At 41.5% G+C, this 26,484-nt stretch overlaps 1 protein-coding gene across 7 annotated transcripts in view; it reads right to left on the bottom strand.

Moving 5' to 3' along the window:
* LOC148149855 (uncharacterized) overlaps positions 1-26,484 on the bottom strand; it is a 338,979-nt gene that overhangs the window by 252,376 nt on the left and 60,119 nt on the right. For all 7 annotated transcript variants that reach the window (XM_087986890.1, XM_087986894.1, XM_087986892.1 and 4 more), the window contains one exon: positions 3,186-3,299. In XM_087986890.1, the coding sequence (XP_087843016.1) occupies positions 3,278-3,299 (22 nt within the window). In that variant the 3' untranslated portion in view covers positions 3,186-3,277. The remainder of the gene's footprint in view (positions 1-3,185; positions 3,300-26,484) is intronic.

Here is a 26,484-nt window from a genome sequence, read left to right on the forward strand (position 1 = left end):
GCTTTGGAGAGGGTTCAGAGGAGGTTTACCAGGATGCTGCCTGGAATGGAGGGCTTATCTTGCAAAGAGAGGTTGACTGAGCTTGGACTTTTTTCATTGGAAAAAAGAAGGAAGAGAGGGGACCTAATTGAGGTGTACAAGGCATAGATAGAGTTGATAGCCAGAAACCTTTTTCCAGGGCAGAAATTGTTAACACGAGGGGTCATAGTTTTAAGCTGTTTGACGGAAAGTATAGAGGGGATGTCAGAGGCGGGTTCTTTACGCAGAGAGTTGAGAGAGCATGGAATGCGTTGCCAGCAGCAGTTGTGGAAGCAAAGTCATTAGGGATATTTAAGAGATTGCTGGACATGCATATGGTCACAGAAATTTGAGAGTTCGTATATTAGGTTTACCTCACATGAGGATCAATGTTCGGCACAACATCGTGGGCTGAAGGGCCTGAACTATGCTGTACTGTTCTATGTTCTAGAAGATGAGGTGTTCTTCCTCCAGGCGTCGGGTGGTGTGGGAGTGGCGATGGAGGAAGCCCAGCACCTGCTTGTCCTCAGCAGAGTGGGAAGGGGAGTTGAAGTGTTCAGCCATGGGGCGGTAGGATTGCTTTGTATGGGCGTCCTGGAGATGTTCTCTGAACCGCTCTGTGAATAGGCGTCCTGTCTCCCCAATGTGGAGGAGACTGCATCGGGAGCAGCGGATACAGTAAATCACATTTGTGAAACTTTGATGGATGTGGAATGCTCCTTTGGGGCCTTGGACAGAGGTGAGGGGAGAGGTGTGGGTGCAGGTTTTGCAATTCCTGCGATGGCAGGGGAGGGTGTCAGGATGGGAGGGTGGGTTGTTGGGGTGGGGAGGCATGGACCTGACAAGGTAGTTGTAGAGGGAACGGTCTTTACGGAAAGTGGATAAGGGTGGGGAGGGAAATATCTCTCTGGTGGTGGGGTCCGTTTGTAGGTGGCGGAAATGGCAGAGGATGATGCAATGTATACATAGATTGATGGGTGGAGGGTGAGGAAGAGGTGGGGGGGGGGGGGGGGGGGTCTGTCCTTGTTGTGGTTGTACATAAAAAAATACTGTGCTCACAAAGATTAGTCAGAGGCTGCGAATCTGCAACAAGGAACTCATATCCTAACTCCACAATGCCTAGTCACTATCTAGAAAACTCAAGGTAAGCGTGTATTGGAATATTCTCCACCTGCCTTGATGAGTGCAGCTCCAGCAACACTCTTGAAACATAACACTATTCAACCTAAGAACGGTGAATGTATGGAATGAGCTGGTTTCATACAAAGGGCGGTGCACGTATGGAATGAGCTGGTTTCACACAAAGGGTGGTGCATGTATGGAATGAGCTGCCAGAGGAAGTGGTGGAGGCTGGTATAATTACAACATTTAAAAGGCAAATGGGTGGGTACATGGATTAGGAAGGGTTTAGAGGAATATGGAGAAAATGAGGACTGCAAATGCTGGAAATCAGAGTCAAGAGAGTGTGGTACTGGAAAAGCACTGCAGGTCAGGCAGCATCAGAGAGCAGGAGAATTGACGTTTTGGGCATAAACCCTTCATCAGGAATAAAAGGCCAAGTGCTGGCAAATGGGACTAGATTAATTTAGAATATCTGGTCGGCATGGATGAGTTGGACTGTTGGGTCCGTTCCCATGCTGTTCTCTCTATGACTCTATAAGACACCTTTCTACTTTTAGCCTAAGGTGTTCAACTCACTATTCCCAACTTTAAAATACTTTAGTGAGCACTATGGGAACATGCTTTGTCTAAATCATTAGTTCCATCTCCTGATGCTCTAATGAGACAGAATATTTCTCCCTTGACTATTGCTTCTTGTGTTTCCCAACAATGCAAAGCTATTTGCTACAAAGACTGTTTCAAGGTTGATGCCAACTAGCAAGGTGAAGTATGCAGCTCATGCAGTCTAATCCTACTGTACGGTATGGAGCTGACACTGCCGACAGCTACTCTTGGAAGGACTGTGTCTTTTTATTTTGCTTTCTCTTTAAAAATCTGTGGACTGAAATAAGAAAGAACTGTTTAAAGACAGGTGTCTGTAATGGTGACGGCATGCTCTGAAAGCAAATGACCCAGCACTTGTACCAAGCATTATGTAAATAGCAGTAACTGAAGTTTGAGTTTCAGACAATTTGGAGCCAAGGGAGTGTATAAATGGAGCTCTTGTCGGGAAAAGCAAATTGATTGGCCTATAGAGTACTCACCAGTTATCAGTGACAGACATCTTTTACTTGCCAACTGTGGGATTGGTTCTCAGGTAAATGACCAGCTTGCAGTTGTGAACAAGTAAAAAAAGAGAGAGAGAGAGAGAGAGGGAGAGAGAGAGAGAGTTTGAATAGAGAGAAAAGAGAGAAACAGAGAGGGGAAAAGAGTGAGAGTGAGATCAGTTCTTTTCCAGCTCAGGACCGGTCTCTCTGTTCTCTGCAGTCAAATACAACTGTAAATCTGCAGAAAACCAGTTTACATTTCCTGCAAAAGTTGTTGTAAACTGTCTATCCCCTAGTTGTCTTTGAGAACAAAGAACAATGAAAATTACAGCACAGGAACATGCCCTTGAATCCTCCAAGACTACACTGATCCAGATCCTCTATCTAAACCTGTAGCCTATTTTCTAAGGGTCTACATCAGTCTGCTCTCTGCCTATTCATGTATCTGTCTAGGTATACCTTAAATGACTCTATTGTACCCGCCTCTACCACCTCCAATGGCAACGCATTCCAGGCACCCATCACCCTCTGTGTAAAAGGGTTTTCCGTGCATATCTCCCTTAAACTTTTCTCCTCTCACTGTGAATTTATAACTCCTAGTAATTGAGTCCCCCACTCTGGGCAAAAGCTTCTTTCTATCCACCATGTCTATATGATGACTTTGTAGCCCTCAATCAGAACTACTCAACCTCCATCTTTCTAATGAAAATAATCCTAATCTACTCAACCTCTCTTTATAGCTAGCATCCTCCACAACACGCAACATCCCTCTGCACCCTCTCCAAAGCATCCACATCCTTTTGGTAATGTGGTGACCAGAACTGTATGCAGAATTCCAAATGTGGCCAAACCAAAGTCTGATACAACTGTAACATGACCTGCCAACTCTTGTATTCAATACCCTGTCCAATGAAGGAAAGAATGCCTTCTGTTCTTTATTTGCTCGAAACGTCAACTCACTTGTTCCTTGGATGCTGCCTGACCGGCTGTGCTTTTTTTTTTAACTCTGATCTCCAGAATCTTTTGTCCTCACTTCTTCAGGTAACTTTCTACTATGTTCTGTTTTCTGTCCACCTAAACAAAAAGATGGTCAAAGAAAAAAATGTCAATAGCTTTTTCACAAAAAAAATTCATCAACAGTTGTGACATCTTCATTCTATTGCATGTATATTACAGAATTTTAACTGTGCTGTTTCCACCACCTACTATTTAACATTTTCTGGTTCAATTAATTTTAAATATTTAACTGATCTACATATCGTAATTTACATCATTTGTTAACAGTATACTGTAAACAGGAATGTCAGAGCAGTGCAATTAAGTGAACGTTTCCAGTAGAACATTTTCAATTACTCCTGTAGGAACATGGAACAGAAGTAAGTTACTTAGCTTATTGAGCTATTTCCATAACTTAAAGAGATTATGGCCGACATGCAATCTAACTCCTTTTGCCTGCCTTCTCCGCCATATTCCCTCACACCTTTACAGAACAAAAGTCCATCAATCGATTATCTCAAATTTATAATTGATCCAATATTAATTTCCATTTGCATAACAAAGTTCCAAACTCATACTTACCCTTTACGTTGAAAGATGTTTCCTAATTTCATGCCTGACAGATCTGATTCTATGTTTCCGATATTGGGGAGTCAAGGCCTAGGGGCGAATGATGGAAAAAAATGTTCTCTATCATAAAGGTGCACTTTTCCTGATCTTGGAGAGGCAGGATTAGAGAGAGTAAGCAAGTCAGGAGCACTGCCAAGATATAATCCCATTGCCAAGGAATTTTTGCAGTGGCAGTCCGTATTCAAATGCAACAAGATCTGGACAATAACCAGGTTTAGGCTGACAAGTGGCAAGTAAAACTTAGACCACACAAATGTCAGGCAATGACCATCTATAATAACAGACAATCTAAATACCACCCCTTGACCATCAATAGTGTTACCATCACTGAAGGCCCCACTATCATCATCCTTATGTTACCACTGACCAGAAACTCAACTGGACTTGCCAAATAAATACAATGGTTACAAGAGCAGATCAGAAGCTAGAAATCCTGTGCAAGTAACTCACCTGACACACCAAAGCCTGTCTATCATCTACAATGTACAAGTCATGAATGTGATGGAATACTCCCCACTTGCCTGGATGGGTGCAGCTCCAACAACACCCAAGAACCTCGACACCATCCAGGACAAAGCAGCCCGCTTGTCTGGCACCACATTCACAAATATCCACTCTCTCTCCTGCACAATGCTCAGTAGCAACAGAGTGCACGAGCTACAAGATGCACTGCAGAAACTTACCAGAAATCCGTTGACAGCACATTACAAACAAACGACCACTTCCATCTAGAAGGACAGCAGATAAATGAGAAAACAAGATTGCCTTAGTGAGCAGAGTCCATATCCCCAGAAGTTCCACATTTTGTCCTCACTGTATAGCAAAGATGTGAGGATGCTGAAAACCACTGAGTTATGGGATATTCTGGATGGATGTCCTAGAAAAAAGACCCCTTGCTCATGGCCACATCAAATGTTTAATTTCTAAATTATCTCTGTAGCATGCAAACAGTATGCTGGGACAGTAATTATATCAAATTATTCTGGATGATTCTCAGATTCTTGTTTGGCAAAGGAATCCAAGATTATTGGGGATAGATGAGAATGTGAAAGTTGAAACACAAACAACTCAACCATGATCTTATTAAATGGAAGAGGAGGGGTCAGATCTTGGTCTACTCTGCTTCTATTTTATATGTTCATAAATGGGAGTGAAGGCATCTCCACTCTTTAACATTGCCTTGTTGGCAAGGGACAGAAAGTTGTGATAAAGGACCAAAGTTTACCATTATCATGGTAGAGCATTCTCGTAAGGAATGGCCTCCCAAAATTTAACATGGCAAATCTTCATAGATCTCCAACTTTTGGTCCACTTCAGGAGAAAATCAATCCATCACATCTGTGTACTGGGAAAGCAATAATCAGTCATGATTCTCTCCCCTGACGGTCATCTACTAATTCCTGCTGAACAGCCCATATATGAAATATGAGAGGGGATGGGTTTGAGTTTATTTGTAATGAATATGACAGTTAAACACATTGACAACATTCACTATCTACATTTTATTTATTATATTCCAGGGCTCATTAGGTTTTCATGTTCTTCTAAATTGAGCTTGTTTTCCTGTGCCACCTGGTGCACACTCTTCCTGTGATGAACTGAACTCACCTGTATTTCTGTTTTCAATTCAAAAACCTATCCCCAATGTGCTACCAGGTACAGGGTGTGCAGCATGACCTTGCAATTAGAAATAGGAAAAATAATCAGCAATAATATAATAATATTAAAGTAGAATGCTGTGGATGCAGGAAATTTAAATTAAAAATAGAAAATGTTTGAAACACTCAAAGTCAAGCAGCATCTGTGGAAAGAGAAAAACAGAGTTTATGTTCCAAGTCAAAATTGATGAACTGTGATGAATAGACAGCAACCTGAAATATACCTGTTTCTCTCTCCACGGATGCTACCTTGATTTGGTTAATATGACAATAACCTTTGTTTATCAAAATACAGGGCATGCCTGAATGTACTTCTGGTCCTTTTATCACAACTTTCTGTCCCTTGCCAACATGAAGGCAATGTTAAAGAGTGGAGATGCATTCACTCCCATTTATGAACGTATAAAATAGAAGCAGAGTAGACCAAGTTCTGACCCCTCCTCTTCCATTTAATAAGATCATGGTTGAGTTGTTTGTGTTTCAACTTTCACATTCTCATCTATCCCCAATAATCTTGGATTCCTTTGCCAAACAAGAATCTGAGAATCATCCAGAATAATTTAATATAATTACTGTCCCAGCATGCTGTTTCCATGCTCCAATGCACAATAGTATGATATTCAGATTATTCTCAGATTAGAAAGATTTAATTCCAACTAATTAGCTAATACACTTTTTATTTCCTTCAAAAATTAAGTAAATATTTTGTTGAGTGCACTATCTAATACGTGCAGTTAGATAACCATTCATCTTATGTTTGTGCATTCAACATTCTTGCTCAGACAGATTTGTTGACAGATACTTACTTGTTGGACTGGGATTAATATGTGATGAATTGCCTTATTGCTTTTTTGCTGTTTTCAAGTTGTTTCAACACAGTTAATTGCAGGAGTGGCAGAAACCTAGACCATCATGTATAATTATCAAGAAATAGATAGATATTACCGTTAAGTCATGGATTTTCATTCCCGAACAGACAGAATGAAGTGTAAACCATGATCAAATCTTTCACTTCTGCTTGTTTACCTGAAGGCATAATATGACTTCCAACGCATCATATTACAATTCCACAAATAAATGCAAAGTCATTCTCGACATTCCTCTATGAACTCACATTGAGCTAGTACTAGTTTTTCTTATTATCCTTTGAACCAGACTATTAAGTTGTGTTTTTAACTGCTTTCTCACAGTTTAATACAATTGGATTGACACCAGCTACAATAACAAGTTTCTCCTTCACCTCAGTTGATGATCCATCAATAGTCTATCGTAATTAAATCAGTAGACTTTTCTTTAGTGCGAAGTCAAGTATTTAAAAATTATTTTTCTCTCTTTTTGTTTATTTTCATTGGTTGATTGGGCATAGATTCATAATCTGCAACCAGCTGTTGATGCATACAAGTACATCACAAAGCAATTTGGAATAGAACTACTCTGGTTGCTGCTGACTGCATACAAAGGGACTGACAGCAGAGGTAGGGGGCCACATGACTATAGAAACAGAGGCAATATATTTTCAAACTTTTCCAAACACCACCCCACCCCCTTACATATAAAAACGCATGCACTGTCATTTACAGTTACAAATTACCCAGCATACATGGTCACAAAGAAAATTATAATTCATTAACAAAATTGTATATTAACTCTAGTCAATTATACCTTTCGTCAGTTGTTGTACATGTATTGCATATATGTCTATAACATCACACATTTCCCCTAATATTACATATGCACATTATCAATGACTGTTTCTCTGGTACCTGCTTATTCCTAAGGTGATGTTTCTCCTCTAGGGAGTGTCATTCCCATGATAACAGCTGTTGTTGTGGTAACTGTTGGTCACAATTGATTTCCTTTGCTGGGTAACAGTCTCTCTGGTACTGATGATCATTCTATACTATGTGCAGGTGGTAAGCTCACTTCTTTTTGATGTGTCGACGGTAATAAAGGCATTTTAGTTATGCATAGATATCGGCAGTTGTGATGATATATCTGGGTACTCAAGTTCACCAGATAAAATCAAGGTGAAAATCCCAAGTTACTATGTTGCTGCCTTTGGTTAAGAGAACTTAACTACTGCATTCTAACCGGTTCTCCAATGCTCAGCCGTAGCAAAGATTCTGCAGTTTTACCAAAGTGAAATTTAGTTTTCTGTTATTTCACCTTGACTTTGTTGATTACACCTGTTACTACTTCTGACTTCAGTCATTTTTTGCAATTGGAAGAGTCGCTTGGATGCGATGTGGCATTAGATATCTGCTTTGGATAGGACTATATTCAATAGAAATTGCTTTATACAAGTCTGTGCTGGGGACAGACTGGGGATTGTGTGGAGATAATATATGATGTTGAATTTAACAGCTGGATTCTTCACTCATGAAATGTCACTCATTATAAGTCTAGAATGCCGTGTGCATTCAGGTATTCTACAGTCTCACTGATAGTCATTGACATCAGCTGGTCTAATACCCAGTAACAAGAATTGCAGTGGTGACCAGATAATTCATTCTTCAGGATTGAAAAGGTTTGCTCCAATCTTCATCCATGGCCTGTTCAGAATGTCATATGCCATAAGTGGTTTTTTTTTTATTCTCCCATGGAATGCTGGCATCAAAGGCTGGACCAGTATTTATTGCCCATTCCTAGTTGAATTTGGTAAATTGCTTATTTATTACAAGCACTGTACAGCTGATGTGGTCATTAATTTCATTGCTCATTTTTGGCGAGCAGAGCCTCAAATTACACATAGTTCCTTGATGGCTTACATTGATGTACTTCAGTATCTCTTTTCTCACCTATGTGAAGTAATGACTCTATTTCCTTTGTATAAGACGCTATTTGAGTTATTGCTTCATCTTTATATGCCCAAAACTCTCTTACAGTAACAGGTGTGCTCTTAATGCTTTCAGGCCTTCCTTTCACAGAATCACAGAAGGGGGACATTTGGCCAATGTGCCTTCAAATGAGCATCATTGCCTATTGCCAATATCCTGCTTTTTCCCATACCCTTCTTATTTTTATTCAAATAATTGTCCAATGCTCTCCTAAATGCCTCAATTGAACTTGCCTGCACCATACTACAAGGCAATGTATTTCATACAGTAACTACTCACTAAATGAAAAAGGCTTTTTTTCTCGTATCACCCTTATATCTTCTGTAATCATTTTAAATCTTTTATAAATGGGAACAATTTCTCCCATTACTCTATCCAATCCACTCATGATATTGAAATCCTTTATCAAATCGCCTCTTTGCTATCTTCATTCCAAAAAGAGCAGTCCAAACTTCTTTAATCTATCCTTGTAACTGAAGTTTCTCTTTCCTGGAATTATTTCCTGTAACTAGTTTATGCACTCTCTCAAATCTGTTCATATCTTTCCTTTAATGAGGCATCCAGAACTGCACACAGTACTCCAACTGAGGTCTGTCAAGCCAATGGTACTGTATGTTTTCTGACTGCATTCTTTACCTGTCACAGAATCCCCCCTGTAGTGAAGCAGGCTATTTGGCCCATTGAGCTCATACTGACCCTCTGAAGAGGATCCCACCCAGACCCACTGCCCTACCCTATCCCTGCATTTACCATGGCTAACCCACTTAAGCTGCACATCTTTTGACTGTTAGAGTAAACCGGAGCACCTGAAGGAAACCAAAGCTCACAGGGAGAACTTGCAAACTCCATACAAACAGTTGCCCAAGGGTGAAATCAACCCAAGTCCCTGGCATTGTGAGGTAGCAATGTTAACCACTGAGCTACCATGCTGACCTAGCCTGTCACTTTCAATGTACACATTTACACCCAGGTCCCTCTGCACCTGCACCTCTTTTAGAAATGTACACCCTATTTCATATTATTTTTCCAACCAAAATACATTACTTCACACTTCTCTGCATTGAAAGTCAACTGCCCACTCCACCAACTTGTCCATATCCTTTAGGATTGCCCACACTGTCCTCATCATAGCATACAATTCTTCCAAGGTGCATGCCACCTGCTAACTTTTGAAATCATCCCCTAGTTGTAATGGTCCCCTGCACACCAAGATTTAGATCACTAATGTATGTCAGGAAGAGCAAGAGTCCCAATACTGACTCCTGGAGAACTCCACTACAAACATTCATCCAGCCTGAAAAATATCCATTAATCATGACTCCCCATTTTCTCATTACTTTCTACAGCAATGGAAGAGTTGCATTTTGTGCAGTTTGCTGGATTTCTGTATTTCAGAATCAATGTTTCTTCTGGGCAGATAATTGCCAGAGCACAATAAGGTTTGCTTTTTGTTGAATCTGGAAGATTTTACAGTTCATCATAATACCCCCAGCTCTTCATATGAACTCCCGACAATATGTTGGGAATAAAAAAATGCCTTTCCCTGCTTGAATATCACATCCAGAGAATATTTCTGTCAATTTGATAATGTTGTTTGTGATGCTTGGGAGCAGATAGAAATCATTTGAGGAAGGTGCTTTGTAGAAGCCTGGGGTTTTTGGTGGGGGGTAGGCAGTGTGCGTGGGGAAGGTGTGGTAGGTGGCTCCACTATCTCTTTGGCTTTCCCACACAGATATTGATTAAAATGCTCACAAATAAAGGCAATAGCTAAGCTATTGAATGAATCCAACAAATTCCACTACACCTCTGCATACTCTCAGTTTATTAGATTTGTTTTCTAGGTTTTGAGGTTTACCTTGCTGCTAACCCAGTCTATGGGAGTATCACTTTCTTGTCTACTCCTTTCATCTAACAGTCACAAAGCAATAATAACCTTTAGACCTAATGACTCTAACCTGTTCTATAGCATCAAGTGATTCATCATTGGCTGAAATCTCTCCAGCATGTCCCCTCTATGCTACATTCAGTGCATGGTATGTCAATGCAGACTGCAACATTGACTTCTCACTCTAGAAGTCACTGCTACACATGGATCTCAGAAGTCCATACAGAAGAAAAAAAAAGTAGAGGGAATGCTGCTCTCCAGCTGTCATCTTTGGAGGTTTTTTTTCTTTCTATCTAAATACTTCTTCTATCTTGTCTTTCAAGCTGGACGAGGGAAACTTGAACTCTCCATGGCTGATGATGTGTTGGTCTCACAAACATCCAATTCAGCATGATATTCATCAGAAATACAACCAAAACCTGTTAGAAACATCTAAGTAATCTTCTAGGAATCTGTTAAGCAATGCTTTTGTGGGCTGTAAACCTCTTCTAGCACATTTAGGGTTACTACTCCAAACTTTCGACTTGCTTCAACTGAAATAAGTTGATCTTGCTTGATGTCTATTTACAGATACTCCAGGAGTACATCAGCTCAATTTATCGTCTTGGTATGACTACCATTCCATCAAATGGACTTAACTTTTCTTTTGTGGTCATTTTATTTTGAATTATATCCTGAGCCACTTCACACTGGGCTGTGAAATTTGTAATATTGTGTCTACGTGATATTTCACATTCACTCAACACTTCACTTTTGTGACCATTGTTCAAATAGTCACAAACTAATGATCACAAACCAATGATCACCATAAGATTTGACACTATGTTTTATGGTGCAAATTGATTCATCGTTAGCTGATATCTCTCCAGCTGCCACCTTTATAGGCTTGTTTTGCTTTCTTCTAGCTAAATACTTGTATGCAACATGACTCAGCTTCTTGCATTACAGCATTGTCTTCCCAACCCTGAGCATGTTTCCTTGCCTTTTGTATGGTGGGTTCTGCAATATTTACATGCTGTCCTCTGGCTTTAATCTTTCTGCTGTTTTTATTGCAAGTCTTTGTTCCTTATTGCACATTTGACGTTCTCATTCTGCCTGGAAATTCCCTCAGCATAGCGCAAAGCCTCATCTGTCCTCCCATCAATACATTCTAGCAGATGATTTGTAACCACAGAACTTTTGCACATGTCAATAGTTTCCTTGACAATAAGTTTCTCCTCTCTCAGCAAACTTGCTCTCATGGCAGGCTCCATTTAACCTAAGCTGAAAACGTGTTGCTGGAAAAGTGCAGCAGGTCAGGCAACATCCAAAGAGCAGGAGAATCAACGTTTCGGGCATGAGCCCTTCCTGATTTTCCTGCTCCTTGGATGCTGCCTGACTCGCTGCACTTTTCCAGCAACACATTTTCAGCTCTGATCTCCAGCATCTGTAGTCTTCACTTACTCCATTTAACCTAAGACTATTTAACTCTGGTTAAATCATCTTTCAGTTCCAGAGTCTGGGGGATTTAGCCTTGAGCTCTGATGTTGAACAGGGCAGCACGGTGGCTCAGTGATTAGCACTACTGCCTCACAGGGACCCAGGTTTGATTCCAATCTTGGGCGACTGTCTGTGTGGAGCTTGCACATGCTCCCTATGTCTGCGTGGGTTTCTTCCAGGTGCTCCGGTTTCCTCCCACAGTCCAAAGATGTGCAGGTTAGGTGAATTGGCCATGCTAAATTGGCCATGCTAATTTGCCCATAGTGTTAGATGCATTAGTCAGAGGGAAATGGGTCTGGGTGGGTTACTCTTCAGAGGGTCAGTGTGGGAGATGTGTTGCTGGAAAAGCGCAGGTCAGGCAGCATCCAGGGAACAGAAGGGCTTATGACCGAAACATCGATTCTCCTGTTCCCTGGATGCTGCGTGACCTGCTGCGCTTTTCCAGCAACACATCTCCGGCTCTGATCTCCAGCATCTGCAGACCTCACTTTCTCCTCAGAGGGTCAGTGTGGACTTGTTGGGCCAAAAGGCCTGTTTCCACACTGTAGGGAATCTAATCTAATCTAATCTAATCTAAATACTATTCATAAGTAACCTTGATTTTGGGTTCAATGCATGTCTTCAAAATTTCACCTGTCTCATTTTTCTGCACCTTCATGAGAACTGGATTACTATATGCATATGTGACACACTTTCTCCAGCACTGATAATTATTCAAGATTTTCAAACCTGTTAAGCTTTTTTAATCTATTGCTGTGTCATCATTTTTCCACTGTCAGTGTAAAACATTCCAATTTTGTCATATATCATCTTTCATTTCCATAGCAGCGTGAAGTCGAAAATTCATTACCATTTACACAAATAAGTTCAATTTCTATGAACAACCCCAGGCCCAAGACTCTAGCAGCATATTGAGGATGTGAGGGCAAAAATACATCTCACCTTATTGTGGTGCTGATAATATGGGAACATAGGAACAAGAGTAGACCATTCAATGAGGTCATTGCTGATCTGTGAACTAACTCCATATACCAGCTTTTGTATTTTTTAATACCTCTGCTGAACAAACATTCATCTATCCCAGATTTAAAACTAACAGCTGATCAGCATCAACTGCAATTTTTAGAAGAGTTCCGAACATTTTCCACCCCTTGTGTGTAGAAGTGCTTTCTGGCATCTCTCCTGAATGGTCTGGCTTTAATTTTTAGACAATTCCCTTGATTCTAAATCCCCAACCAGTGAAAATAGTTTATCCATATCATTTAACCCTGTCTTTTCCTGTTAATAGCTTGAAGATTTCAATCAGACCATGCCTTAACTTTCTAAATTCTAGTGAAAACAGGCTTATACAAATTACCTCTCCTCTTAATTTAACCCCTAAAGTCCAGGCATCATTCTTGTAAACCTACATTATATTCCCTAAGAGGCCAATATATCCTTCCAAAGATGTGGTGCTCACAGTACTTTTGGAGCTTAATTTCAGTCCTGCCCTGCTATTCGCTTATTTTAATGACAGGCTTGGATCACAAGCTTATAGATCTGATAGATTTTATTTCTTAACAGAATTTCCACAGAACTTCGGGAAGAACTATTTTTGGTGATACACTGGTAGAATAGTTACAATGCTGTGCAATAGTAGAGTACCAAATATGAATGGAAATAAAATGCCAAGTCTACCTAGCATGGATATGAGCATTTAATTGAGTGTGAGTACTGTCAAACCTGCTTCCCTGTGATAGCACTGAGATTTGTTGACCGACAAAGTGACACAAAAGAATTGGATTACAGGAATTTGCATCTCCTGTTCATTAGCAAACAAGATGAGTACCAATTATATAGCTACTGGTTACATCTCTGAAAGCATACTTCTTTCATTATTGTCCAGATTATACCAAGACCATGACCTCGGTTCCCCCATTACAACATTTCACATCACTACATCCACCAATACCGTCTGCTTAATTGTGTCAGCCTTTACTCAGCAGTATTACCCTCACCTCTGGGTCAGAGGTCGTAGGTTCAGCCCCACTCCAGAGACTTGAATGCAAAATCTAAACCAGGCATAGGCAACATAACCAAGTGATCTATGTGTCCAGCCAAGCCATTGTTAAAAATACAGATGGTTGTAAGTAGAAGAATCTAACAGAGATACTCCTCCAATCACATTGGTTACTGTCCCGAATTTGCTGCTGGTAGGCTCTATGGGAAGCAAATGCAGGAAAAACTGGTCCGTGATTGAAAGAGCAGTGCAGTGTGACTGTTCTTAATTAGACCAAGATCCAAATCCATGGTGGCAAGTGTCTGGGACAGGGATTAGGCGGCTTCCAGATGAACACTGGCATGGGGAATTTGAGTTAGGCCCAACATCCCTTCAATGACGTTATTAATAAGATACCTTTGTGATATTACCCAACGAGGGGTGTTGAGATAAACCTCAACTGTGTGGTTGATTGAGGTTATAATTAGGGGAGAAAGTGAGGGCTGCAGACGCTGGAGATTAGAGCTGAAAATGTGTTGCTGGAAAAGCGCAGCAGGTCAGGCAGCATCCAAGGAACAGGAGAATCGACGTTTCAAGCATAAGCCTGAAGAAGTCTTCTTCCTGAAGAAGGGCTTATGCCCGAAATGTCGATTCTCCTGTTCCTTGGATGCTGCCTGACCTGCTGCGCTTTTCCAGCAACACATTTTCAGCTCTGAGGTTACAATTAGCCATGAGAATGTGAATTACAACAACAATTTGCATTGCTAGAACGCCTTTAAATGTATTATAACAATGATATCAAACAAAATTCAGCACTAAGCCAGGTAAGGAGAGATTATCATTCCTTCTAAGCTATGCAGTGACTGGGAAGCTCTGTGCACACTGATTGTTCAGCCAATGAACAGCTTTTGCTTTTGGAAGCCGCTGCCACACAGACCTCGGAGGTCCATGCAGCAAAAAAACAACACATTGGAGAGAACATTGGTCAGGTTTGTTTCTTAGCAAAACAAGATTAGTAGAGAATTAGAAGAAGTGATTTGTTGTCCATCTCCCCATGCAGCGAACAATCAACCAAATTTTGCCAGCCCACACGAGGTGGCTTTGGCAGGCTCCGACAGTAAATGTAAATAATCAGATGCTGTAAAGACCTTCATTATTTTCTTTTTTTAATCTTTTTGTTTTGGAGCCATGAACAGTGAGCTGAAAGTGACCTTTGGACAGTGAGCAGCAGTTTGTTGTTTAAAAACAAAAAGAGAACAAATAAACTGATATCTGTTTATTAGGCTCAGCCTAGAAGTTAATTGCAGGTTGATTCTTGTTCAAAGAACACTTCATATACATTTCAACTCATGGTGCGAGGCTCAAACAGCGAGGCTCAAACAGCTTAAATGCTAACTGGGGCCTCTAGGGAGGCAACCCGGGAAAAAATAACGTTTCAATTGGTTTTGAACTGTGGTTAAGTCAGAAGGATTGTGCTGTGAAAGCTACAGTTCAGAGGTTTGATTGCTTCCTGATTATTTTCTCATTAACAACCTACTGAAAGTTCAGAGAATAGTATCTCAGATATAAGGATTTAGCAAATATTCCTCAGAGTCTATTGGGAGCTGCTTGCATGCATCAGTTTCTTCACGAAACCAAGCAAGATGTACTCACATATGCCCGTGAGATTATAGATCATAGCGACTGTTTAATCAGGACTGGCCAGTTACATTGCATTTAGTGATTTATCCCTTAAACCAGTCTGTCTGTCTGAGAGAGAGCTGGGGCTAGAATCAAAGAAGTTTGTGTTTAAATCTAGAAATTAATTAGATTAACTGTTTAACTTTACTCTACTAAAACTACTGTATCATTAATAATTTGTTAAATATTTTCTTTAAGCTATAACCAGGTCTCTGGTATCAGTTATTAACAAAGTCTAGTAATGGCTATTCAAATAAATCTGGTTAGGGACCACTGAGGTCAGTTTTACAGGTCATTTAATGTTTTCACTTCACTGTCTTGCAAATACAGAGAAAGAGAGGCTGGGTTGATTTAACTGGCTGTCCTCATCTAACAATGTCCTATTAAATGTCACTTTTTCAGGCCATCATTATTTTGCCAATGGTAGATCAACCTTCCACCGAGTAGGGAGTTGCCCTCAGATAGCCCTGGAAGGAAGGGTTTTTCTTCCCAATTTAAGAGGAGGGTGGATTCAGGGAAAAGTAGCTTTTCCCTCCATCCTCCCCATCCCCCCCAAAACCTTCAGCTACGATGATGATCAGATGAGGAACACTTAGAGGTCATGAGGAGCAGCACTAACAGCAACAGCTATGGAGCTGGATTTTACTAACACTGGTTTGCCTCTGAAGGGGCACACTAAAGGCTGGCCTTGGTGAAATTCGCATGAAAGTGGAGATTAAAAGCAAGCTGCCTGTTTCCAACCCCAGTTTCAAATGAATTCCGCCATAGCCAGCCTTTAGTCCTCCCAACCAGAGGAAACTACTGTTTGCAAGATCTACTTTTATTATTTTCTAAGCAATCCGTTCAGAGATGTTATCATACACCTCTGGAGCAGTTGAGATTTGAAGCCAGGCCTCCAATACCTCTACCTTCCACCTTGGTACACTCCAACCACATGACATCAATGACGACTTCACCAGTTTCCTCATCTCCCCTCCCCCAACTCATCTCAGATCCAACCCTCCAATTCAGCACCGTCTTCTTGAACTGTCCTACCTGTCCATCTTCCTTCCCACCTATCTGCTCCATCTTCCCTTCGACCTATCACCATCACCCCGATCTGCACCTAACTATCACCTTCCCAGCTACCTCACCTCCATCCCAACCCTCCTATTTTGCTCCCAGCCCCCTTAACCATTCTACACACACACACACACACACACACACACACACCATTCCTGATGAAGGGCTTACGCAAGAAACATTGATTCTCCTGCTCCTCAGATACTGCCTGACCTGCTGTGCTTTTCCAGCTCCACACTCCCGACTCTGAACTCCAGCATTTGCAGTCCTCACTTTCTCCTTGTCCAGAGGTAGAGAAACCACTACTGTAACACAAGAGCCCTATAAGCCTGGCCTTACCCTGGTGATCAGCACATGGGATTGAGTGATTTTTTTCCCTCTACTCTACAGCTTAACCAAAAAGGCAAATAGAGATTTTATTAGTCAGCTCTGCTGCACTGCAATTTTTAATGTTCACTTCAATTAATTACTTGCTTAAGTTATCAATTTATTGCTTTGGAATAAAGTACATAGACTATGTTTCTTTCAGAATCTATGGTATGTTCAATTATGTTGTTCAGATATATTCCGATTGTTGCACAATTGGTTTTACTTTTAAAATGAATGCTTCAACGAAGAATTCCATTGGTTTTAACCATTGGTTCCATTGATCCTGTACATCATTGTTAAAATCAAGCTAAATTCTCTTACTGACAATTTGGCAGAGTTCAAGATCAATGAAAATCTGACACTTTTTAAAAACCGCAGCTATTATATACATGATTTTTGGAATATAAAAATATCTTAAAGCAATCAATTCAAGTGTATTCTTTTCCTCAATTTTATCCATAAATGAGGAGACTATATTTCAAGAACAGTTGCAACAATTATGGCAATCTATCATTTAATTTCTGACTTCCTCTGAAACCTGTAATCTCTGAGCTCAAATATCAGCAACAAGCAAAACAGACAAATCCTCCCTCTAACATTTCATCAGTTGTACATATAAGAGTGCAAAAAAGACAAGGCTCAAATACTCACAACCATCTTCAGCTAAAGGTTCCAAGTGAGTGATCATTCTTGGGTTCTTCCTGAGGTCTCCTTTCTAACCAGACATTAGCCAATTCAATTCACTAAATCTGATAAGAAACAACTAATTGCACAAGGTACAGAAATGGCTATGTCTTCTGACAATATCTCAGTGATAGAATTGAAGATTAATGCTCCAGATTTGCAATGGTCAAGCCATTACACTACGGCTACAACTTTCACGTCAAACTGACAAAGTGAAAACTTGTACCGGTAGATCTTGAACACAAAACATAACAAATCAAACCCAGTCATTTAATACGCTATCTGTCTACTTTCAAAAAAGTTGCAAAGTTCTGAAAGGTGATACCAACAGAGCCAGAATAGCTCAGTTTGTGACCTCGTTGTAACATTGGTGCAAATATGCATAGAAATTTTGAATTCCAGAGGCGACTGAGATTGCCCTGGATATCAAGATAGCCGTGTGGCACCTAGGAACACCAGTAAAATTGACATAAATTAGCAAAGTGAAAACCTTTTGCTGGCTAGAGTCATGCTTAGAAAAAAAAGGAAGAAAATGGTGATTGCCAAAGGACATCTCAGCTGTCAGACATTGCTATTGGAGTTCCTCAGATTAAGATATTTTCTAATCAACCTGGTCAGAGATGTTATTAAACACCAGGCTTCTTGGTTCAGATGTTAAACTGGAAGGGGACTATTTATAATTAGTCTGTTCAGAAGTATTGCAGCACACTTCTGAAGCAGGTTGAACTTGAACCTATGGCTTTTGGCTCAGAGGTCAGGACCTTACCACTGATTAGATTACATTACAGTGTGGAAACAGGCCCTTCGGCCCAAAAAGTCCACACCGACCCACCGAAGCGTAACCCACCCATACATTTACCCCTTACCTAAACTACGGGCAATTTAGCATGGCCAATTCACCTGACCTGCACATCTTTGGACTGTGGGAGGAAACTGGAGCACCCGGAGGAAACCCACGCAGACACGGGGAGAACGTGCAAACTCCACACAGTCAGTTGCCTGAGGCGGGAATTGAACCCGGGACTCTGGCGCTGAGAGGCAGCAGTGCTAAACCACTGTGCCACCGTGCCGCCCACAAACTTGCAGACTGTCAGTTCTTCACAGTAGATATTTGAACAGGTTGATTCAAAATAAGTTATGACACACCTCTGGAGCAAGTGACACTTGAATCAAGGGTTCTGGGCTCAGAAATAGGTAAATTTGAATACAAAAGTGGCTCAAAGGTAGAAGACAGAGAGTAGTGATGGAGGGTTGTTTTTCAGACTGGAGGCCTGTGACCACTGGAGTGCCACAAGGATTGCTGCTGGGTTCATTACTTTTCGTCATTTATAGGATTTGGATGCAAGCATAAGAGGTATAGTTAGTAAGTTTGCATATGACATCAAAATTGGAGGTGTAGTGGACAGCAAAGAAGGTTACCTCAGAGTACAATGAGATATTGATCAGATGGGCAAATGGGCTCAGAAGTGGCAGATGGAGTTTAATTTAGATAAATGCAAGGTGCTGCATTTTGGGAAAGCAAATCTTAGCAGGACTTATAAACTTAATGGTAAGGTCCTAGGGAGTATTGCTGAACAAAGAGACCTTGGAGTGCAGATTCATAGCTCCTTGAAAGTAGAGTCACAGGTAGATAGGATAGTGAAGGAGGCATTTAGTATGCTTTTGTTTATTGGTCAGAGCATTGAGTATAGGGGTTGGGAGGTCATGTTGCAGCTGTACAGGACATTGGTTAGGCCACTGTTGGAATATTGCTGTGCAATTCTGGTCTCCTTTCTATCGGAAGGATGTTATGAAACTTGAAAGGGTTCAGAAATGATTTACAAGAATATTGCCATAGTTGGAGGATTTAAGCTATAGGAAGAAGCTGAATAGGCTGGGGCTGTTTTCCCTGGAGCATCGGGGGCTGAGGGGTGACCTTATAGAGGTTTATAAAATTATGAGGGGCATGGATAGGGTAAATACACAAGGTCTTTTCCCTGTGGTGGGGGAGTCCAGAACTAGAGGGGATAGGTTCAGGATGAGAGGGAAAAGATAATAAAAGAGACCTAAGGGGCAACTTTTTCACGCAAAGGGAGGTGCGTGTATGGAATGGGCTGCCAGAGAAAGTGGTGGAGGTTGGTACAATTATAATATTTAAAAGGCATCTGGATGGGTATATGAATAGTTAGGGTTTGGAGGGATATTGGCCAGGTGTTGGTAGGTGGGACTAGATTGGATTGGGATATCTGGTCGGCATGGATGAGTTGGATCGAAGGGTCTGTTTCTGTGCTGTACATCTCTATGACTCTACCACAAGAGCCCTCAGTTCTTCAGGATATGCATTTTCTAATCAACCTGCCTCTGGAGCAAATTGGACATGAAACTAAGAGCCTTGGCCCTAAGTAGGGACACCATTGCTGCATCACACGAGCTTAGTTCTTCAGAGTAATGTTCAAGATGCAATAAAGTTTCAGCACTTCATTAAATGATCTTCTTTCTAAAAGTCAGAGGTACATACATTTGTGGATGATTGTACAGCACTATTTCAGTCACCAAATCTCAGATTTAAAAAAATGCTGCCAAGCCTGAACATACTGCATAGACTTGGACTGATAAATTGCAAATAACATTTGGATCACACAAGAGCTAGGCAATGATCATTTCCAACAAGAGAGAGTCCAACTATTCCAACTTGGCATTCAACAGAAGAAGTTCCATTACTGACTTGCCCATCATCAAAATCTCGGTGGGGGGGTGGGAGGTGGGGAGGATTACCTTAACTAGACTGATAGGTCAGAGGTTACGTGTTTGGTCAGTGACATACCTCACTTCCAGAGACTTTTTCATCAACTACAACACACAAGTCATGAGTGTTATGGAACAACCTTACTTGTCTGGATGAGCGCAGTTCAAACAACACTTAAGCAGCTCAATAGCATCCAGGACAAAGCAGTCAACTTGATCAGCAGTCGCCAATCTATCACTTTCAACAACCACTTCATTCACCACCAATGCAATTTGACTACAATGTGCATTAACATTCACCAAAGCTCCTTCTACAGAATCCCAAATCGATGACCTCTACCAAATAAAAAGTTCCAGTATTCCTGTTGCATTGTTGCATTCCTTTACTAGAAACACCAAAAATGGTTTAACTGATAGTGTCTCATTGCTGTATGACCTTGCTGTGCACATATAAGCTACCACATTTGTCTATGTTACAGACATAATGCATTTAAAGTATTTTATTGGTTATAAAGGACTTTGAGAATCTCGAAGTCATGAGCAATGTAAAATAAGTGATGCTCGAAAGAAATATAAAAATATTCAATTAACTTTCAGTGCTTTTTGCATGCTAACCATTGTCACGGTTGACAAGGATAATGTAGTTTGGTATAATTTGTGCAGTCATGTTATGACACACACCTGGAGCAGGTGGGACTTGAATTAAGGCCTCCTGACCTACCACTGCCTTTTAAACAAGACCTCTTAAACAATAACACTCACTGGGCTAATTCACATTCCTTTCAAGAATTACCACAAGTATAAACCTTTGTACACCTGGTGATTTTTTTTTGTTTGGCTAAATATGAAATATGCTCATAGCAGATGAATTGTACTTTGTTTCCTTTTCCAACCAAGTAGTGTGTAAAAAGGGCTTTTGGTTCAATGTGAGCCAATCTCACACTATTCATGAAGAGTGATTTTATCCCTCACAATTTACTAGTTATTTTTCCATAATATTTTATTAACTTTTGTTGTGACTTGTCTCCTCCTGAACAACGTATTATTCTGGCTCCGTTGTACATAATTACTGAATAAATACATGGAAATATTTAATTCCAAACAGAACACTGAAAGTTGCAAATCCAAAACTAAATCATCCCTGTCATGCAAAAAACACTCGAAGAATTGTAATTTGCATACTTTAACCAAGCATGATTTCTATTTTGTTTTTGCTAACCTCTTTTCCCCTGCTGAAAAGCTGTCCCTAATTAATAAGTATAATTTAGTGGTCCATTACGTGAAAATCAGCAAAGCAATCAAAAACAACTTCCAAGAGAAAAAACTGTCGAAGTCAAGGGAATAGTTAAGGCTCAGGTTGTTTTTATTTACCTCAAACACAATGATAATGGCTTTGAAAGTGTTATAACGACAGGTCAAAACACCAAAGTAATGTGGCCATTTTTAAGTTCTGTATGTTTTTAAAAGAGGGTTGACACAACCAAAAATGGCTATGTAAATAGAGTCATAGAGTTATATGGCACAGAATCTGTCCCTTCAGTCCAACTCATCTGTGCTAATCAAATATCCTACACTTATCTAATCCCATTTGACAGCATTTGGCCCATGTCCTTCTAAACCCATCATATTCATATACCCATCCAGATACCTTTTAACTGTTGTAACTAATCATTGTAATTATACCCACCTCCTCTAGCAGCTTGCTCTACACAAACTGTGTTAAAAAGTTGCCCATCAGGTCACTTTTAAATCTTTCCCCTCTCTATTAAATGTATCTCCTCTATTTTGGACTCTCCTACCTGGGAAAAAGACCTTGGTTACCCATGCCCCAGAAGCCCCAGCCTATTCAGCATCTCCTTGAAGCTCAAACCCTCCAACCCCAGCAGCATCCTTGTAAATCATTTCTGAACCCTTTCAAGTTTAACAATATCTTTTCTATAGCAGGGGAGATAAGAATTGAATATAGTATTCTAATAGTGGCCTCATCATTATCCTGTACAGCTTCAACATAACACCCCAACTCCCAAACTCAATGCAATGACCAATGAAGGCAAGCATATCAATACGCTCTTCACCATCCTGTCTACCTGGGACTCCACTTTCAAGGAATTATGCACCTGTACCTTCTGGGTCTCTTTGTTCGGCAACACTCTCCAGGGCCCTACTAGAATAGATTAGATTCCCCTACAATGTGGAAACAGGCTCTTCGGCCCAACAAGTCCACACCAATCCTCTGAAGAGTGAACCACCCGGACCCATTTTCTTCTGACTAATGCACCTAACACTATGGGCAATTTAGTATGGCCAATTCACCTGATCTGCACATATTTGGACTGTGGGAGGAAACTGGAGCACCAGGAGGAAATCCACACAGACACGGGGAGAATGTGCAAACTCCACACACCCAAGGTTGGAATCGAATCTGGGTCCCTGGTGCTGTGAGGCAGCAGTGCTAACCACTAAGCCACCGTGCCGTACTACTAACTGTATAAGCCCATCCTGCCCACTGTAAAAACGCCATCCCATATTCCCAATTCCTTCGTCTCCGCCGCATCTGCTCCCAGGAGGATCAGTTCCAATACCGTACAACCCAGATGGCCTCCTTCTTCAAAGACCGCAATTTCCCAGCAGACGTGGTTGACGATGCTCTCCACCGCATCTCCTCCACTTCCCGCTCCTCCGCCCTGGAGCCCCGCCCCTCCAATCGACACCAGGACAGAACCACACTGGTCCTCACCTACCACCCCACCAACCTCCATATACACCGTATCATACGTCGTCATTTCCGCCACCTCCAAACGGACCCCACTACCAGGGATATATTTCCCTCCCCTCCCCTATCAGCGTTCCGAAAATACCACTCCCTCCGTGACTCCCTCATCAGGTCCACACCCCCCACCAACCCAACCTCCACTCCCGGCACCTTCCCCTGCAACTGCAAGAAATGCAAAACTTGCGCCCACACCTCCCCCCTTACTTCCCTCCAAGGCCCCAAGGGATCCTTCCATATCCACCACAAATTCACCTGCACCTCCACACACATCACTTACTGCATCCATTGCACCCGATATGGCCTCCTCTATATTGGGGAGACAGGCCGCCTACTTGCGGAACGTTTTAGAGAACACCTCTGGGACAGCAATCAACCCAACCACCCCGTGGCTCAACACTTCAACTTCCCCCTCCCACTCCACCAAGGACATGCAGGTCCTTGGACTCCTCCATCACCAGACCATAGCAACTCGACGGCTGGAGGAAGACTGCCTCTTCTTCCGCCTAGGAACCCTCCAACCACAAGGGATGAACTCAGATTTCTCCAGTTTCCTCATTTCCCCTCCCCCCACCTTATCTCAGTCCCAACCCTCGAACTCAGCACCACCTTCCTAACCTGCAATCTTCTTTCTGGCTTCTCCGCCCCCATCCCGACTCCGGCCTATCACCCTCACCTTAACCTCCTTCCACCTATCGTATTTCCAACGCCCCTCCTCCCTACCTTTTATCTTAGCCTGCTGGACACACTTTCCTCATTCCTGAAGAAGAGCTCATGCCCGAAACGTCGATTCTCCTGCCCCTTGGATGCTGCCTGACCTGCTGCGCTTTTCCAGCAACACATTTTCAGCTACTAACTGTATAAGTCCTGCTCTGGTTTGTCTTACCAAAACACAGCACCTCATTAACACAAAATAAAGTGGCTGTCTCAAGTGACAGAAATCCCAAAGGACCACAACACTATTCACTCACAGTTGAAAGGCATCAGAACTACAGAATCTCAACCAATCTGCAAAGTTAGGATCATGAAGCCATCTTTTACATACCACCATCAATGCTACTGGTAAACTCCACTGCAATGGCCACAACGTTCTAACTGTCTGTTCTTTGCAAACAATTCATATGCCTGTTTTCTAAAAACTTTTTAAAATGTTATTCTTTTAGATTTGCCTCTTAATTTTACATTGTGTCCATGTGTGTCATGTAACTAAAAGAAAGTAATAAACTCACTTTTAATTCAAGAAAGCCTGGTTAAATTGTTTTTTTTAAACACACAAGGTCACATCATTTTAAAACTAACATTGTTGTTATTTACTGAGAGGGTGGTGAATAAAGAAGGGGAATCAGTTTAACCCTCCTCACTGGAAAGTTTAACAGTTTGGGATATCCTGTATGGAACTATAATAACTTGGGAAAGCTCATCCAGGGTCTAGTTGTAATAAAAGAGATGGCTGTTGTGCTAGAAGCCAAAAGTCAGGTTGTCACATTACTTGGTGAGGTGGTAGCTTTGGAGGTTCAAAGAGGTACAAAACCAAAAAAAAAAGAGTAATCCATGGATTTGTACACAAATCACTAAAACTGGCATAACAGGTTGAGAGTGCAGTTAACAAAGCATACTAAAAAATAGGAGCATTGAGAATACAAAAGCAAATAAGTTATGAGAAGCCTGTGTAGAAGCCTAATTTCGCTCCAACTGCAATATTGTATCTAGTTCTGGGGTTCACAACTGAGGGAGGATGTAAAGGTAAAACAGTAGATGCAGTAAAGATTCAGGAGAGTGATCCAGTAATGAGGAACTTCAGTTATGTAGACAGATTGGAGAAGTTAAGATTATTTATCTTGTAGAAAAGGAGGTTTGAGGATATTTGATAAAAGTGTTCAAAATCATGAGGGAACTGGACAGCTTGGATATAAAAAAAACTGCACTGATTGATAAAGGGATCAAGGACTTCAGGGCACAGATTAAGGGTAACATGCAAAAAGAAACAATAATGGCATGAAGGCCTAATTAGTGATTGATGAAGTTTTAGCAATATGTCCTTGCATTTGTGTTGTACCTACCATTAATAAAGTCAGGAAAGTTCATACTGCTTTCAAAATCAGCCTTCTGATAGTTTTCTGCCATTTCAATAATTAGATTTTGAGGACTATCACAGAAAGTGGATATTTCAGGATAGATAGAGTTTAGAGGGAAAAATCAGGTCTGGCAATGGTGGGGAAGGGGCGTGCTGGCTCAGGTTGAGCAGTGAATGTAAAGAGAGTGGATTTGGCTCACACAGGATGCAAGTTGGCACTGAGGGTGGTGAAGGGGGTTCATGTCAGATGCGAGGGGAAAGAAGGTTTGGTCTGGAACAGAGGAAATTAATTTGGTCCAAAGTGGGAGAAAGGGTGTCTGGTTTAGAGCAGGAGATGGACGGTCTGGCTGGTAGCGGGAGATGGATGGTCTCGTTCAGAGGAGGAGACGGACAGCCCGGTTCAAAGAGGAAGATGGATATTCTGTTTCAGAGTGTGAGATGGACGGTCTGATGATTGGGGAGGTCAGGTCTGGAGCAGTAGATGGACAGGAATAGGTTAGGTCCATAAAGGGAGATGGGCAGTCTGGAGTGGGAAATGGGCAGTCTGATCCAGAGCTGGCATTGAGTGATCTTGTTCGGAGTGGGTAATTTTGGGGGGGGGGGGGGGGGGAGGAGAGATGGCGGTCAGAATCAGAGCAAATCTGGATGTCAGGTCTGGAGTGGGAGATGGGGGGGTCAGGTTTGTTCTGGATAAGCAGATGGAAGGTCAATTTGGAAAGGAAAATGGAGTATCAGGTCTAGACAAGGAGAAAGGGTGTCTGACCCATGGTAGGAGATGATTGGTCTGATTTGATGAGGGAGATGGACATCAGATCTGGAATGGTGATTGGGGGCGAAATCAGATCCAATCAGGGGAAGGGGTGTTTGGTCCAGAGTGTGGGAAGGTGTGTTGGATTAAGGGCTGGGGAAAAGAGGGCTCAGGTCCATGTCAGGGGAGGCATTTGGGGGAGAATGGGGTACGTGAACCAGAGCTTTGGTTCTCATAATCAGATGTGAAGGGGAGGGGTGATGTTTGGGTCCAAAGTGGGGAAGATGTGTTGGCTTAAGATTTGGGAAGGGAGGACTTGGATTTCTGTGGAGGTGGGATTTGGGAGTCAGCACCAGAGTTGGAAACGGTGTTTAAGTCCCTGAAAGATGAAGGGTGTTCAGGTTTGGAGCAAGTAAACGATGGTGTCACATCCCAAAAGTGTCAGGTCAAGTTCTGTGGGAGGTATAGTTGGAGCTGGGAGAGCTAAGTATGGGGTTAGTTCAATACTTACTCAGAAGTTAGACTATGCATTTAACACTCTAACATTTCCAGAGTAATTTTTTAATGATATGATTTATTAATAAATAACTTTTTATATAGATGCTCTCTGAAAACCACACTTTTTTGTACAAGAACCCTAGATCTCTATCCTCAAGTTCTTTGGAAACCTTCAAAATCTCTGATT

This window comes from Chiloscyllium plagiosum, unplaced genomic scaffold (assembly GCF_037043375.1).
Source record: "Chiloscyllium plagiosum isolate Xiang-an unplaced genomic scaffold, Cpla_swu_hap1 HiC_scaffold_5, whole genome shotgun sequence".
NCBI lineage: Eukaryota > Metazoa > Chordata > Chondrichthyes > Orectolobiformes > Hemiscylliidae > Chiloscyllium > Chiloscyllium plagiosum.